Source organism: Oncorhynchus keta, chromosome 27 (genome assembly GCF_023373465.1).
Source record: "Oncorhynchus keta strain PuntledgeMale-10-30-2019 chromosome 27, Oket_V2, whole genome shotgun sequence".
NCBI classification, from domain to species: domain Eukaryota; kingdom Metazoa; phylum Chordata; class Actinopteri; order Salmoniformes; family Salmonidae; genus Oncorhynchus; species Oncorhynchus keta.
In genome coordinates this window covers 36,628,907-36,646,772 of record NC_068447.1, presented here as the reverse complement: position 1 = coordinate 36,646,772, position 17,866 = coordinate 36,628,907, and the positions used below count along the sequence as shown (strand labels likewise).

General features: G+C 45.7%; 1 protein-coding gene across 1 annotated transcript in view; it reads left to right on the top strand.

The window, feature by feature from the left end:
- The window catches only part of LOC118360319 (nucleolar protein 4-like), a 29,210-nt gene that overhangs the window by 6,445 nt on the left and 4,899 nt on the right, over positions 1-17,866 (top strand). The window contains exons 2-10 of the mRNA XM_052482298.1: positions 4,779-4,934; positions 7,403-7,514; positions 8,308-8,417; positions 11,725-11,866; positions 14,841-15,136; positions 15,309-15,494; positions 16,217-16,405; positions 16,541-16,660; positions 17,461-17,674. Of these exons, the coding sequence (XP_052338258.1) occupies positions 4,779-4,934; positions 7,403-7,514; positions 8,308-8,417; positions 11,725-11,866; positions 14,841-15,136; positions 15,309-15,494; positions 16,217-16,405; positions 16,541-16,660; positions 17,461-17,674 (1,525 nt within the window). The remainder of the gene's footprint in view (positions 1-4,778; positions 4,935-7,402; positions 7,515-8,307; positions 8,418-11,724; positions 11,867-14,840; positions 15,137-15,308; positions 15,495-16,216; positions 16,406-16,540; positions 16,661-17,460; positions 17,675-17,866) is intronic.

Genomic DNA, 17,866 nt, shown 5'->3' with positions numbered 1-17,866 from the left:
CGCTCTATCATTTAATGATCATCATGGGAGTGCGAAAGACAGAGAAAGAGAGAGAAAGAAAAGGAGGGGGGGGGAAGGCAGGGAACGGGACATAGGGGGAGAGCATGGCAGACCTAATGTGGATTTAATGAAGGGGTTTTATGAACTGAGGGAGAGTGAGCAAAGGAACGGGGAGAAGAAAAGAGAAAGGGGGTAATAAACGAAGGAGGCCGGCAGGAAGAGGAGAGGTTTTAATACGGGGGGCAAGGAGATTATGTTTTATACAGATGTAGGAGCTTCATTTGAGCCAGTTTGCTACATCAGGAAAATAATCCTGCAGCAACAGGAAATGTGAATTATTATGTGGATTATAATTAATGGACCTTTTGTTGAGGTTGATTTTTTACAAGGAAAAAGTCTGAAATGTCAAAGTGGGAATTGCAAACTTCAAAGGCCTTTTTAAACTGCATTGCAGGACACATCTGTATGTCCTCACTGCTGCTCCCCCCTCCTACCCCCCTCCCTAATGAGGACACCAGGGCTTTCCCATTTATGCATCCATTATCTTGCTGATGGATTTACAAGGGGGAGATGGGACTTTAAAAGGTGACCTGTTGTTACATCTGCAATGAGATAATCTGAGTAATTAGTACTGTTGACAAAGCCATCCGTTACCCCCAATGTCCCTCTTACGTTCTCCCGCTGTCCCTCTTTCGTTCTCCCGCCGTCCCTCTTTTGTTGGGGCTCCGTCTATCTGCCACCACCACCCATAACCAACTGCGTATGATTACAGCTCTCTTCTTGTGTAGTGTTGTCTATCATACACAATATGTGTTCTATTTTATTTACACAGAGCTATATTGTATCTGCAGTATTGCTACCGGCAGTATTTGTGAAAACATACGATTGTAAACCCTGTATATATTTTAATGGCTGTGGAGCTTTACAGTGTTTGCTCTCCCTCCTCCATTGAGGATAAATTGCCCTTTCCATTTGAGATGTTTGCTGTGGTTTTCTCCCTTCCTCTGTCCACTGGCCTGTCTGTGTGACCCAGCTGCCTCCAGCCCCCCCGAACCGTCTGTGTGCAGGACCGCTCCTCTCCTCCACTCTCTCCTTTCCCCTCAGCGACTCTCTGCTAGTGTGTGTGACTGCCAGGGGGGGTGGGGGTGGCCGGGCCGAATCAACCCCTCCAGTCTCCTAGCAACAGAGCTGTTTGGAGCGGGACAGGGAGAGAGAGAGAGAGAGAGAGAGAGAGAGAGAGAGAGAGAGAGAGAGAGAGAGAGAGAGAGAGAGAGAGAGAGAGAGAGAGAGAGAGAGAGAGAGAGAGAGAGAGAGAGAGAGAGAGAGCAGGGGATGGGGGTATGCTGTGGCTCGGGAGAGCAGTCCTATGGGATTAGAAAGATGGAGAAAAGGAGAAAGGGGAAGATGGAGAGAGAGAGGAAACAGGAAGAGAGACAGTTGGAGTGTTGATAGGTTTATGTGGTGATGGTGATTAGGGCTGCTGACATGTCTCCCTCCTGTAAAACACTGTGATGCTGATGAGACCACATATTTACCATTCAACAGCTGGTCTTCTCCAGCTACGCAACATACACCTTGTGGACTATGCTGAATAAACAGATCGAACATTTAAACACATAAACATGAGTGTGCTGCACACACACACACACACACACACACACACACACACACACACACACACACACACACACACACACACACACACACACACACACACACACACACACACACACACACACACACACACACACACACACACACACACACACACACACACACACACACACACACACTGTGTGAATTAATGGTCAAACTACCCTTTGAGCGCATATGTTGCAAGTGAAGAGTTCTTCTGTTTATCTTCACTGGCAATCTGCAACCCTTCTAAGGCAGTGTTTCCCAATCTCGGTCATGGGCCCCCCCTGGGTGCTCGTTTTGTTTTTTGCCCTAGTACTACACAGCTGATTCAAATGACCAACTCATCATCAAGCTGTGTAATGCTAGGGCAAAAACCAAAACCTCGGGCCCAGGACCGCATCTAAGGGATGCTAAATATTTTGGACAAATTAATGGCTGGATTGAGTCTGGGTTGATTCCTGCCAAGGGTGATGGAGTCTTGTCTGCTGCACCACAGTTCACTGAAAAACAAAGAGGACATAGGAGGCAATAATAGCAATAGAAATCTTGGTTAGTGAGATTATACAGTATGTTGTAGTGTCAGAGAGGACAATGGCAGATCTAACACTGGTAGATGTCTGGATATGTGCAGTACAAGAGTGTCCCGGGTTGGATCCTATTTGGTGTATGCTGAAAATAATGGACCTGTTCACTATTTTTGTCCTGAATAATGATGATGTCATCAGGAAAATGATACCTTACAGGAGAGATGATGATTAGGATTGTTAGTATTATTATTTCATTATCATTAGGCTATTACATCAAGAACATGCTGACAAGGAGGGAGAGTGGCTACAGAGAGAGAGGAGACGGGCCGGATTAAAACAAACCCGCTCGGTGAGCTGGTTTTAGTTGCCATGGCAACGATCATTACCTTGCACTTGGGAGAGCAGGAGCAGGGAGAATGGGGAAGAAAGAATGGATGGGACATAGGTAGGGAGAGAGGAGGAGCTAAATAAATGTCAGATAGCAGGAGCAGGATTCGAAATGTCAGAGGAGAGAAAAATGATATACAGTATAATAAAAAGAGTGAGATTCCTCATTGATGCCGGACATAACTTTCTGAAATGTGTTTCCTCCTCGAGAAACACTGAGTCCCACCTAGAACACATCCCCTGACATCTCACAACTTTTGGAATCTACATTTGTACTGTGTACCAGGGACATAACTAGATGTATATAATATTCCGTTCTTTTGTTTCATTGACCCCAGCTTCTATTCAGGGCTGTACATCATGTACATAAACCTCAGTTCACATATTTATTTACATAAAAGTCATTTCTTGAGGAAGTGATACACCAGATGAAATGAACACCACCACAAGAGAGAAAAACAACGTAATACAGAATAGAGACAAATGTAACAAAGAAAATAAATAACTTGAGGGAGAAAGAGAGAGAAGGCCCAGTGGTGCCCCGGTGGAAGAAAGAAAGCCCATGTGGTAAGTGGGCTATTAAGCAACAAGGCCGTTGTCGTAGCGATATGAGTTCCAACTGAGTGTCACATGACCCTCTGCCCTGCACACCTGCCCAAGAGAGAGATTGTGGCCGTTTCTATGGTGACGGGGTCAGCGGCACTGGAAGCAGGGTGGATGTTGGGGGTTGGCTGTAGGAGGAGCTGTCGGCATTGTACAGTACGGGGTGTTATTTTTAAACACTGACTGCAGGGATGAGGTGGTGCTGGTGGGGACATTGAATGAAGCCGCAGCTATCTCTCCCTCTCTCCCTCTCTCTCTCTCTCTCTCTCTGCAGTGGAGCAATCTCAGAGTCTGTGTAACAGAGAGAGAGACTGACTCTGCAGGGATGAAGAAGCTCTGCTGAGGGGAAGCTAATCTGGCAGCTAATTCTCTGAACACAAGATGGATCGAGGCCCACTGCAGTACACTAGCCCCAGCCCCAGCAGTGATCTGGCCAGTGGGTGTGTGATGATACCCAGAGCCAGAAGCAGCAGCCTGAGCCAGTGACATCTGTCAGGAAACACTCTGTTAGGCTAGCCTGAGACGCAGCCAGTCTGTAGAGCAGGGAGCTACTAAGACACAGACAGGCAGCTAGCCTGTAGAGCAGGGAGCTACTAAGACACAGACAGGCAGCTAGCCTGTAGAGCAGGGAGCTACTAAGACACAGACAGGCAGCTAGCCTGAGACGCAGCCAGTCTGTAGAGCAGGGAGCTACTTAGACACAGACAGGCAACTAGCCTGTAGAGCAGGGAGCTACTTAGACACAGACAGGCAGCTAGCCTGTAGAGCAGGGAGCTACTTAGACACAGACAGGCAGCCAGCCTGTAGAGCAGGGAGCTACTTAGACACAGACCGGCAGCTAGCCTGTAGAGCAGGGAGCTACTTAGACACAGACAGGCAGCCAGCCTGTAGAGCAGGGAGCTACTTAGACACAGACAGGCAGCCAGCCTGTAGAGCAGGGAGCTACTTAGACACAGACAGGCAGCCAGCCTGTAGAGCAGGGAGCTACTTAGACACAGACAGGCAGCCAGCCTGTAGAGCAGGGAGCTACTTAGACACAGACAGGCAGCTAGCCTGTAGAGCAGGGAGCTACTTAGACACAGACAGGCAGCCAGCCTGTAGAGCAGGGAGCTACTTAGACACAGACAGGCAGCCAGCCTGTAGAGCAGGGAGCTACTTAGACACAGACAGGCAGCCAGCCTGTAGAGCAGGGAGCTACTTAGACACAGACCGGCAGCTAGCCTGTAGAGCAGGGAGCTACTTAGACACAGACAGTAGCACTGGACATCTCAGTAGAGCTGACCCTGTGGTGATTTGTCCTGGACCCTGCCTGAGCTGCTCCATATTTTTCCCTCCTGTGTGCTGATCCATATTGCTCTGCTGAATCATCATCACTGTTCTCAAAGCTGGGATAAGAAAGCCATCTTGTTAACATTCACACTACGAGCCCTGTAGCCTCAGGGGTTCAGATATTTTCAGATTTTCATGACCGTTATGTTTCGGAGATCTTTTTCCATAGAGAACTGAAACACACACACACACACATGCATGCACGCACAACACACACACGTGTACACCCCCCCCACACACACACACAGTGTCTTCTCAGGCAGGGTATTGAATGTTTCCCTCTCTGTCTTCCAGTGTGCAGATGCAGGCTCGGCCCAGGACAGCTCGTCCCTGAAGAGGGTGGCAGTGGTGGAGGACTTCTTCGACATCATCTATGCCATGCATGTGGAGATGGGTGCCGACCCTGGTAGAGCACCTAAACACGCTGGCCAGAAGAAGACCTATAAAGCAGTAAGACTGGCACTGAGCCAACATAAACAATCAGTTCACCAATAGGCATCCTATATAGACTGTACTAAAGCATCTTTCTATTCTCTTAGAAACTGCCACATAAAATATGCCTTTTATAGACTGGCTATTTTTTATTCATAGCATCAGTAGTTACTAAGACAACCAAGCATCCTCAACAGGAGACAAAAGTATAAATGACTACCGACCTGTAGCACTCACGTCTGTAGCCATGAAGTTCTTTGAAAGGCTGGTTATGACTCACATCAACACCATTATTCCAGAAACCCTAGACCCACTCCAATTTGCATACCGCCCCAACAGATCCACAGATGATGCAATCTCTATTGTGCTCCACACTGCCCTTTCACACCTGGACAAAAGGAACACCTATGTGAGAATGCTATTCATTGACTACAGCTCAGCATTCAACACCATAGTGCCCTCAAAGCTCATCACTAAGCTAAGGACCCTGGGAGTAAACACCTCCCTCTGCAACTGGATCCTAGACTTTCTGATGGGCCGCCCCCAGGTGGTAAAGGTAGGTAACAACACATCTGCCGCGCTGATCCTTAACACGGCGGCCCCTCAGGGGTGTGTGCTCAGTCCCCTCCTGTTCTCCCTGTTCACTCATGACTGCACGGCCAGGCACGACTCCAACACCATCGTTAAGTTTGCCGATGACACAACAGTTGTAGGCCTGTTCACCAACAACGATTAGACAGCCTATGGGGAGGAGGTCAGAGACCTGGCTGTGTGGTGCCAGGACAACAACCTCTCCCTCAACGTGATCAAGACAAAGAAGATCATTGTGGACTACAGGCAAAAGAGGAATGAGCACGCCTCTATTCTTATCGACGGGGCTGCAGTGGAGCAGGTTGAGAGCTTCAAGTTCCTTGATGTCCACATCACCAACTAACTAACATGATCCAAGCACAACAAAACAGTTGTGAAGAGGGCATGACAAAACCTATTCCCCTCGGGAGACTAAAAAGATTTGGCATGGTTCCTCAGATCCTCAAAAGGTTCTACAACTGCACCATTGAGAGCATGGTTGGTTGCATCTACGCCTGGTATGGGGACTGGTTGCATCTACGCCTGGTATGCAACTGCTTGGCCTCCGACCGCAAGGCACTACAGAGGGTAGTGCATACGGCCCAGTACATCACTGGGGCCAAGCTTCCTGTCATCCAGGACCTCTATAAAAGGTGATGTCAGAGGAAGGCCCTAAAAATGGTCAAAGACTCCAGCCACCCTAGTCATAGACTGTTCTCTCTGCTACCACAGGGCTAGTGGTACCGGAGCGCCAGTCTAGGTCCAAGAGGCTTCTAAACAGCTTCTACCCCCAAGCCATAATACAACTGATCATCTAATCAAATGGCTACCCAGACTAATTGCATTGTCACCCCCCCTCTTTTACGCTACTTTCTGTTATTATCGATGCATAAGTCACTTTAATAACTCTACCCACATGTATATATTACCTCAATTACCTCGACTAACCGGTGCCGCCACACATTGTACCGGTACCCCCTGTATATAGCCTCGCTATTGCTATTTCACTGCTGCTCTTTAATTATTTGTTACTTTATTTCTTATTTTTTTAGGTATTTTTGGTAAAACTGCTTTGTTGGTTAAGGGCTTGTAAGTAAACATTTCACTGTAAGATCTACACCTGTGTGTATTACATTCCTAGATTATATTGTTCTATGTTGCAACTGTATTCACTCAGTGTATTTAGGATCTAGTGAGGTCTGAAGAGCCAAGTCTGTGTCTGCAGCTGGGGGGTCTTTGTCTGTGTTGTGAGACAGTTTTGTAGGGAGCATGGCAGTTAAACCCCCTGGGGACCAGGGCCATTTCCCTCTCTTGCCTCTCGCCCCTGCCCTGTAGAGAGGTCCTGTCACATCTCATAGCACGTACCCTTTTGAGAAGCAATGAGTGCCATTGGGGCAGGGGCATAATATGGAGCTGTCACCTTGGCCTTCTGGGAAGTGCAGATTCCTCTGGTCGGCCTTTCCCTCTATGCTGCCCTGGGGGAGGGGGAGAGGGGGGTGAGCTGGGCATCCCTGCTGCCTTGCCATGGTCACATGAAGGTCGCCTTGTTTAGCAGGGAAACGCCAGTGGGGGCAGAGAGGCAGAGATGAACAGAGAAGGGAGATAGAGAGAGGAATATATATGAGTCAGCTGCAGCTGAGAGAGAGAGCAGGTGAAGAAAAGGCCCCAGCTCCAGCATGGGATATCAAAGCAGAAATAAGTAGATGGTCAATTCAAACAGTCAAGATATCAGCAGCAGATGTGTGTGTGTGAGAGAGAGAAAGGTTTTTGGAGTATTGAGGAAGGATTCCTTCCTCACCATGCCAACCCCAGATAACACAGCATTAACATACTCACTGATCCCAGGCTTTAATAACAGTTTATACCTCCTCTACTCCTGCCCTGACCTGTGCCTTCTGACCTTTCCCCTGGCACAGATAGCGGAGACGTACGCCTTCCTGCCCAGGGAGGCAGTGACACGCTTCCTAATGAACTGTGGAGAGTGTCAGAAGAGGATGCACATCAATCCCAGCACTGCAGAGTTCAAAGGTTACTAACTCCCAAGTCAGTTTACTGGCTCCTGTTTATTAATTGACTGTATATATTTATTCAGTTATTAAAGTTTTGTTTGATAAGAAAGACTCCTTTTAATTTGACATCTATCTGAATGGCAACAATTTCTTCTAAAGCTTTATAGGGGGTTATTGTTATATCGCATATCACCTTCCTACTACCTTTGTCAAAATGATGAATTGCAATGCTACTATACATATACTGACCCATTGAATTGACTACTAGTACATTTATAGCCCCATATTCATTGGGCTTCCCACACTCAACGCAGTGTCCAATCTGTCGTTTAAATATATAGTCGTGAGTCTCTGTGAATGTTTCGTAAGCCATTTTTAGGGGCAATTAAAGGTGGAGGCCATCATTAAGCCAAATGATTGAACAAAGACCCAAGAGGTCCTAAATAATGAATACAATGTTCCAATAGAAGGAGCATGGGGTCCCTCTAGTGGTCATGGTTGGGAACACAGAGGGCTTCCCATTGTTTGGGTTGCAACATTAAAACAGCAGTTCATGACTCCAGATCTCAAGGGCCACCATGGTTGTCATTATTGCCTTTTAATCAGAGATTGACTCTGATTAAGATCAGAGGAACCAGATCAGATGAATGGACATTCCGGTCAAAGAAAACCAATAGAAAATGTAGGGGTGTTGCGGAGCCCAAATGGCACGTGGGAGTACTCAAAAAGCTCTTAATGCGTAGTTTGCTTTACCTGATTGTTTGTTTTGGAAATGATCTTACTGTATGAGTGTTACTGTATTCTCTGTACAGAAAATGATCGACCAACCTCCTTGGTTCCGGACCTCATTGACTACAACATGCCACTGACTGCCACCTACCTGAAACAGATGAAACTACAGTGCATGACTGCCAATGAGCGGGTAAGGCATACAGTGTGTGTGTGTGAGGGGGTGGGGGGGGGGGGGGTGATGGAGGGGGAACATTTGTAACGTTTCCATATGCGAGTTTATCTTCTTTGTCTAGAACTTTGTATTCAGCCCAGGGCCTAGCAGGATCTACTAGAAATATAACATCAAGTGCCATGAAAAAAAAGATGGAGGGGTGAGGACAATGTTATGGTCAACCAACTATCTAAACATAGCAAGGGAGGCAGCAGATTCACCAATTAGAATCTAAAGACACTGACAGGATTTGATTATATGCCACTGTAGGCTGCTGTAGACTGCTGTAGGCTGCTGTAGGTTACTGTAGGTTACTGTAGGCTGCTGTAGGCTACTGTAGGCTGCTGTAGGCTACTGTAGGCTGCTGTAGGCCACTGTAGTTTACTGTATCGTGAGAGTGACACCAGAGACAACACTCTGCCTCATTCTACTCCAACACTGGACTTCGTACGCACACCCGTGCGGTAGGATTGTATGGAAATCTCCGTTGTTGATCCTAGACGTTTACACTTCACAATAACAGCACATACAGTTGACCGGGGCAGCTCCAGCCGGGTAGAAACTTGACGAACTGAGTTGTTGGAAAGGTGGCATCCTATGACAGTGCCACGTTGTAAGTCACTTAGCTCTTCATTAAGGCCATTCTACTGACAATGTTTGTCTATGGAGATTGCATGGTGGTGTGCTTGATTTCACACCTGTCAGCAACAGTTGCGGCTGAAATAGCCAAATCCACTAATTTGAAGGGGTGTTCACATACCTTTGTATATATAGTGTATTTTGAAGATATTGCCGTGATACAGCTCAGTCAGTTCCGTTTGGAATGAATCTCACCTTTGCTTGCCCAGTTGACATTGTGGCTGCAGGACATGGTAGCCTATGTCATCAATTATGTCACTTTTCACAGCTTTCAAGTCGGAGATTGTGCACGTTGTTTATTTCATGCATAAATGCCTACATTAATTCGACATGCATGTGCGTGTGTAAGAGAGAGAGGAGCAAGAGAGCGAGAGAATAAAAAACAGCAACAGAAAGAGTGGTGGAGAGTTCTTGCAGAGGGCCCTTCTAATGTGCTGGTCATTGTGTTCCAAACACTATTGGAAGTTTGGGAGGGTGGTTAACATAGAACAGAATAGGATATTCTGTTTATTTACATCCCATGTTTCTGCCTGCCGCTTCAGGTCTCCCTCATCCTTTATCACTCTCCAACTCACCCCTTTCTAGCTGTCTCTGCCTCTCTCCTCTTCTCTCTCCCCCTTTCTCACCCTCTAACTCTCTATCTCTCTACCCTCTCTATCTTTCCTCCCCTCTCTATCTCTCCTCCCCTCTCTATCTCTCTCCCGTCTCTATTTTTCCTCCCCTCTCTATCTCTCCTCCCTTCTCTATCTCTCCTCCCCTCTCTCTCTTTCCTCCCCTCTCTCTCTCTCCCCCCCTCTCTCTCTTTATTACACCATGCATCACTTGGTACCTAATAGAGCCTTCAGTAAGTGCCTCAGCCCTCTACAGAACCCTCAGAGGAGTGTGTCGTGTTTCCTCCGGAGGGTATCAGTTCTTGGCTCTTACTGTACTGTACTATACAGTACTGTTCTGTTCTGTATGTGGGGCCAACTGTGTTCTCATACGTTCATGGTAGATGCAAGGTATTAGCCAGTGTATTCATAATAAGCTAATCCCATCTGCAACACCCCTGGTCTGGCAAGAGCAGTAGATGTTATTTTGTCATAAACACTGTAAAACCGGATAAGTTCTGGCTACTCAAACATTTTGAGAAAACCGATTACCTAAAAAAATTGTAAGAAAATAAACTTAAATAGCTGAAGTGAGCAGTACTACCTTCAAATGCATACAAATGCAGTTTTCTTGAGTAAGGTATACTTACATTTAAGGCACCCAGTAAGCCATGTCTCTAATCATTTCCCATTGCATTTTCAATTGAATTGTAGAGTTACCACCCATGACTATTTGTTAGTGACAGGGACATGGTTGTTGAATTCTTTCATGTTCAGTCCTGTGGCCTTCACGAGGTGAGTTCCTAGGCAAATATTATCATTATAATTGTGCCATTACATATATAATAAGGCCTTATACAGTGGCCTGAAACTCACATCAGGCCTGCAAGTAGGGTTGTGAAATACTATAACATTCCCCCTCAAAATTCCAGTAATTTTACATCCAGGATTTATGGAAAACATTGGAAATTTACCAGAATTTTACAACCCTAACTGTAAATCAAATTATGCTGGCTTGCGAAGTGATTTGTAATTCCTATTGGAATCTAGCCAGGCTATCCAACACTTGAAATTTGTATTCACCCACAACCTGCATTCATAATGACTGCCAGGGTTAAGAACAGTGGGAGAAAAATACCTAAGCCATTTAAACTGGAACAACCATTTCAGTAGCGGGTGCAAAAATTCAATGATTGGATTAGATTATTTAAAAAAAAACATGTATCTTTGTGTAGCCTAACATTTAATCAAACAATCACCTAATGTACATGCAAAAACACAGCTATTAAAAATAATTCCCAAAAATCTACCTGCAGTAGAGCATGCTGGGAAAAAAGTTAATTTGTTATCATATCTTAAAAAATTTAGTTGGTGTGACTTGTCATTTAGTTTTGAGTCAGTACCACATAAACATTTTAAGTTATAATAACTTTTCATTAACTTTGAGTACAACTTACGAGAAGTATTGAGTTAAAAAATGCCGTGGGGTTTATAGTGCATATAGACCAGGCCTCATTTGTAAGTAGATTATTTACCAAAGTCAGGGCAGAACAGCAGAATTTTCCACCTTGCCTGCTAGGAGAATCAAACCAGCAAACTTTCGGTTATTGGCCCAACCCTCTTAATTAACTGCTCGGCTACTCCTGAACACTCCTGGCTGTGTTCCATTAGATTGAACAAGTTTGGGGTTTCTACTTTCCACAGTTATAAATAACAGAGCTTCAAGACACATGATTTAATAAGGAGATTTCCTCAGGAGAAAATGGCATTGCCTAAACTTGGACTGAGTGTGGACTGTGCTTTCCATTTCCATTTTTGATAATGTACTCTTATTATGCGTGTTTAACACATGTCCTGACTGCTAGCTCAAATGAAAAGTGGCAAAGGGGAAGGTTTTGGTCTAGCCTTCGTCTTCCTGGGTGAGAGTGATTTACCTCGTTCAGTCTACTGCTCTCTTCAGCAGCCTATTCAGTTTTCCTAGACTTCTCCTCAGGGACGAAATCGTAGCTTGATAAGTGTCTCAATCTTCCTATTTCTCTGTCTCTCGCTCTCCTCAGGATGACAGTTCGGTGAGCAGTGAGGACATGGATATGACTGAGCCCACGTGGGTTTCTGCTGAGCGCCCCCCTGTCCCTGAGCTCAGTCCCCCCAATGGAGAGAATGTACAAAGCCCACAGACCACACTCAAAGAGGAGGACGGTAAACTGCTGGCCTTTTTGTGCTTGTGTGTGTTTGTGTGCAGTATGTTCCTGCTTACACGCAATGGATGAGTTGGAGTTGGTGTGTACATTAACAGGTGTGTGTGTGTGTGTGTGTGTGTGTGTGTGTGTGTGTGTGTGTGTGTGTGTGTGTGTGTGTGTGTGTGTGTGTGTGTGTGTGTGTGTGTGTGTGTGTGTGTGTGTGTGTGTGTGTGGGGGGGGAGGGAGGGAGGGGAAGGGGGGGCATATACTCACAGTATAGGCAGCAACATGTGTTGTTATTAATGTACTAATCAAACCAACTCCCCCTTCATTTAGAGTGTTTCAGTACCCCAACCCAACCTTAATCCCTAATGCCTAAGGGCCTCCCCCCACCCCCACCTCCATCCATGACTACCTCATGAAGGGAAAGTGGACATCCACTATAGATAACCGGTTATCAGTTTGTACTGAATAGTGTATTCCAAGAAAAAGTCACAGATTTTGCACTGGCTGGATTCTTAGTAGTCAACACAATGGTAAAAAGACATACGAGGCCTCACAGACTCAGCACAACAATGGAATCCCTGTGAGTGGGCCCTTTTAGATTTGAGTGGAGGAAAGGCAGACTTTGATGGTCCCCCCTGCCTTAGGGAAAAGGCGAGGGTTAGAGTGGTAGAAATCAGCTGTCTTTGTGGTTTAACAGCATACCCCCAACAGTGTTATTGTCACACATCAATACAGTTCCCTCATACTTCACATGCCAGCCTTGTGAGGGTCTGTTTCCGCCCCTTCACCTCTTCCCCATCACGTCCTCCCCCACAATCCCATCATGTTCTCCCCCTCCTCCCTTCCTCCCTTCCTCCCTCCCTCCTCATCTCCATCCTTCCCCCGTTTGAAACCTCCATCATAACTCAAGCCTCCACTGCAAAAGCACCCCCTATTAGTTTGACAGCTGACCCCAATACCCTCCTCTTCTTATACAAACACTCTGACAGCTGACCCCAATACCCCCCTCTTCCTATACAAACACTCTGACAGCACAACATATAGCGTGTCGACCCCTCCCCCAACTAAGGAGAGAAATGATTGAGCAAACAAAAACATGTACACATTTACTCCATCAAAAACAACATCCACACAACGCATCCTCTCAACACACCAACCTAGCTTGGACCATTAGCAAAAACTCTATTGGCAGGATTTGTCTGTTTGCATTATTATTATTATTATTATTATTATTTTCATTCAAAATGGTGTAATGGTGAGATTTTTTTAAATGCATGGTAATCTCTGGATTTGTTGAGACTCAATTGAGTTAAACATAAATCTGTATATCATTATACTACCTTGCGTTGCTGGGAATAGGTGCAGTGGTGTTTCCATCAGTGGTGTTTACATCAGTGGTGTTTCCATCAGTGGTGTTTCCATCAGTGGATTTTACACCAGTGGTGTTTCCGTCAGTGGATTTTACATCAGTGGATTTTACATCAGTGGATTTTACATCAGTGGTGTTTCCATCAGTGGTGTTTCCATCAGTGGATTTTACATCAGTGGATTTTACATCAGTGGTGTTTCCGTCAGTGGATTTTACATCAGTGGATTTTAAATCAGTGGATTTTAAATCAGTGGATTTTCCATCAGTGGTGTTTCCATCAGTGGATTTTCCATCAGTGGATTTTCCATCAGTGGTGTTTCCATCAGTGGATTTTAAATCAGTGGATTTTAAATCAGTGGATTTTCCATCAGTGGTGTTTCCATCAGTGGTGTTTCCATTAGTGGTGTTTCCATCAGTGGTGTTTCCATTAGTGGTGTTTCCATCAGTGGATTTTCCATCAGTGGTGTTTCCATCAGTGGATTTTAAATCAGTGGATTTTAAATCAGTGGATTTTCCATCAGTGGTGTTTCCATCAGTGGTGTTTCCATTAGTGGTGTTTCCATCAGTGGTGTTTCCATCAGTGGTGTTTCCATCAGTGGATTTTAAATCAGTGGTGTTTCCATTAGTGGTGTTTCCATCAGTGGTGTTTACATCAGTGGTGTTTCCATCAGTGGATTTTAAATCAGTGGTGTTTCCATCAGTGGTGTTTCCATCAGTGGATTTTCCATCAGTGGTGTTTCCATTAGTGGTGTTTACATCAGTGGTGTTTCCATCAGTGGATTTTAAATCAGTGGATTTTACACCAGTGGTGTTTCCATTAGTGGTGTTTCCATCAGTGGTGTTTCCATTAGTGGTGTTTACATCAGTGGTGTTTCCATCAGTGGATTTTAAATCAGTGGTGTTTCCATCAGTGGTGTTTCCATCAGTGGATTTTCCATCAGTGGTGTTTCCATTAGTGGTGTTTACATCAGTGGTGTTTCCATCAGTGGATTTTAAATCAGTGGATTTTACACCAGTGGTGTTTCCATTAGTGGTGTTTCCATCAGTGGTGTTTCCATCAGTGGATTTTAAATCAGTGGATTTTACACCAGTGGTGTGTCCATCAGTGGTGTTTCCATCAGTGGTGTTTCCATCAGTGGTGTTTCCATCAGTGGATTTTACACCAGTGGTGTTTCCATCAGTGGTGTGTCCACCAGTGGTGTTTCCATCAGTGGTGTTTACATCAGTGGTGTTTCCATCAGTGGATTTTCCATCAGTGGTGTTTCCATCAGTGGTGTTTCCATCAGTGGTGTTTCCATCAGTGGTGTTTCCATCAGTGGATTTTCCATCAGTGGTGTTTCCATCAGTGGTGTTTCCATCAGTGGATTTTCCATCAGTGGTGTTTCCATCAGTGGATTTTACATCAGTGGTGTGTCCACCAGTGGTGTTTCCATCAGTGGTGTTTCCATCAGTGGTGTTTCCATCAGTGGTGTTTCCATCAGTGGTGTTTCCATCAGTGGATTTTACACCAGTGGTGTTTCCATCAGTGGTGTTTCCATCAGTGGTGTTTCCATCAGTGGATTTTCCATCAGTGTTTCCATCTCTTTACCGTTTCTCTCTCTCCTGCTCTCTATGACAGATGATGACTCCTCTGAGAGTGGCAGCGGCCATGGTCTGCCAGCCCTCACCCCTCCGGAGGCAATGGTTGTGGGCGCTGTCCCTCCAGATGGATTGGCTCCGTACAGGGAGGTGACTGAGAACGGGGTGAGTGTTCCCCTGGACTTCAGCACCACCACCTCCTCCTCTTCCTCCTCAGAGGACCAGCAACCAGTCAATCTGACCGACAGATTGCTGCCTGTGGGGAGCCCTGTTGGGACGCCCTACCCAACTGACTCCACCAGGAAGTGCCCCGGGAATCCAGACTACGGCAACAAGGTAAGGATAGCGAAGGTATTTGAATATGGTCTTTTGATAGGGTACTTGAGCATTGCTTTGTGTCCTCAACTGTTTCTTTAATAGCGATGTGTGTGTGTGTGTGTGTGTGTGTGTGTGTCTATGTGTGTATGTGTATGTGTGTTGGTATTTGTGTGTGTGTGTTTGTGTTTAGTCTCCTCAGTACAGCTCCGGAAGCTATGACTCAGTGAAGACTGAACTGAGCATGAGCGCTGAGGACTTGACCTCTGGGCGTGCTCAGATCATTGATGATGATGATGACGATCACGACGACCATGACGACAGTGACAAGATCACTGATGCAGAGGGAATGGACCCAGAGAGGCTGAAAGCCTTCAATGTATGAGTCCCATCACAACTGTCACTTGTAAATATAGACTTCAATGGTTGTATTACTTAGCAATTGGCCTTTATGCAACGCAATTGGTCTTTATGCAACCCAAATATCAACAAAGAAGTCATGTTTGCTCTTTTTCTAAAGAATATGAATGTCAGAGTTAAAATGTGAAATGACATGCTTCAAATCTTTGGTATTCAGTATATCTTCTTTCTTCTCTCCCCCCTCTTTATCCCTTCTCCTTTTCTTTCCACCCTATTTCATGCTCCACCGCCCTGGCTGCTCCCCCTTTCTGCTTTGGCTCTTTTCCCCCCGTTTACACCTCCCTCTCCTGCTTCCCCCTACTCTACACCCACTTCTCCTCTCTCGTCCCTTTTACACCCCCGTCCTCTCTCGTACCGTCTACACCCCCCATCCTCCCATCTCCCTTATAAACTCCCTCTTCTCTCTCTCCTCCCCTCTACACCCCCATCCTCCCATCTCCCTTATAAACTCTCTCTTCCCCGTCTCCTCCCCTCTACACCCCAACCCCCCTCCCCTCTCTCCTCCCCTCTACACCCCCCATCCTCCCATCTCCCTTATAAACTCCCTCTTCTCTCTCTCCTCCCCTCTACACCCCCCATCCTCCCATCTCCCTTATAAACTCTCTCTTCCCCGTCTCCTCCCCTCTACACCCCAACCCCCCCCCTCTCTCCTCCCTTCCCCCTCCATCTCTGCCTTCTCAGATGTTTGTTCGTCTGTTTGTGGATGAGAACCTGGACCGCATGGTGCCCATCTCCAAGCAGCCCAAGGAGAAGATCCAGGCCATCATCGAGTCATGCAGCCGACAGTTCCCTGAGTTCCAGGAGCGCTCCCGCAAGCGCATCCGCACCTACCTCAAGTCCTGCCGCCGTTTGAAGAAGGTTGGTTTTGAGGTAGGCACTGTTCCCCTCCACATTCTGATTGTTTTTCGAGACTTGGACGGCCAGGATTTGTTCACTAAATTCACTCGCACTGTAATGTTCTAATGCACACCTTTAACACCGTCTCTGTTCTGTCTGTGCTGACAGACACGGCCCACACCTCCCCACCTCACCTCTGCCATGGCAGAGAACATTCTTGCTGCTGCTTGTGAAAGTGAGACACGCAATGCTGCCAAGAGGATGCGACTAGATGTCTATCAAGGCCCTGTGAGTGTGTGTTCACAGCAAGTGTGTATTCGTTCATTAATGTGATTTTCGAGTGTATTCATTTGTGTGTTTGTTTATCCATGACAGTAGATAAAGAGTGTGTTATTCTGGAATATTTACAGAAAAGTTTTTATTTTAATAATAAAAAAAAGATTTTACATTTATTTAACCAGGTAGGCCAGTTGAGAACAAGATCTCATTTACAACTGCGACCTGGCCAAGATAAAGCAAAGCAGTGTGACACAAACAACACAGAGTTTCACATGGGATGGACAAACGTACAGTCAAAAACACAATCGAAAAACCTATATACAGTGTGCGCAAATGTAGTAAGATTAGGGAGGTAAGGCAATAAATAGGCCATAGGGGCCAAATAATTACAATTGACAGAAAAGTTGGTAACATCACTAGCAGTATGTGCAGTACAGATGTTCTATCTTAACTTGACCAGTTTCTCACAGCAGGAATATAATCCTGCTGCAACAGGAAATGTGAATTATTATTTGGATTATAATTTAATGGACATTTTTGTCGGGGTTGATCATTTTTTGTTGTTAGAATACATAAAGTCTGACATTTTAAAGTGGACATTACAAACTTTAGAAGCCTTTTTAAACCACGAGTACACTACAATTTGCACATTCTCTGCGACAACAGAGTGAACAAATGAAGATAGTACATCTGTAAGTAGCTACAGTATATTCATTTACTGTGTATCTTGCTAATACTTTACATGTTCAAATGTCTATGTTCTTCTTCCTGTAAGTACAGTGTAATAACTATTGCAACTACTCCCCTAGGAGGAACTTGCTACTGTTGATAAGAACGGCTCCAGGGACCCAGCCTCAGGGGCCCCCTCAGGCTTCTCCCTGGCTGCCTCAGCCTACTCCCAGTCCCAAACCCAGGACCCAGTCTACACCAACGGTACCAACGGAGGCCTCAACTACAGCTTCCACAGTTACGGGGCAATCGGCAACAACCTGCCGACCACCGGTGCCACCACACAGACCAATGGTAATTAGCTTTAACCCAATTCCTATATTCCTAGACCTAGAGTCAATGGGAATGTGTTTGTCCATGTGTGCTTGTATGTGCCTGTATCTATATTAGTGTGATTAATTATTGCCTATAATGTATATCAATAATGTTACATTTTCTATAGACCCTGTGTATATCAATAATCTTGTGCTTTCTTTACTGTATGGG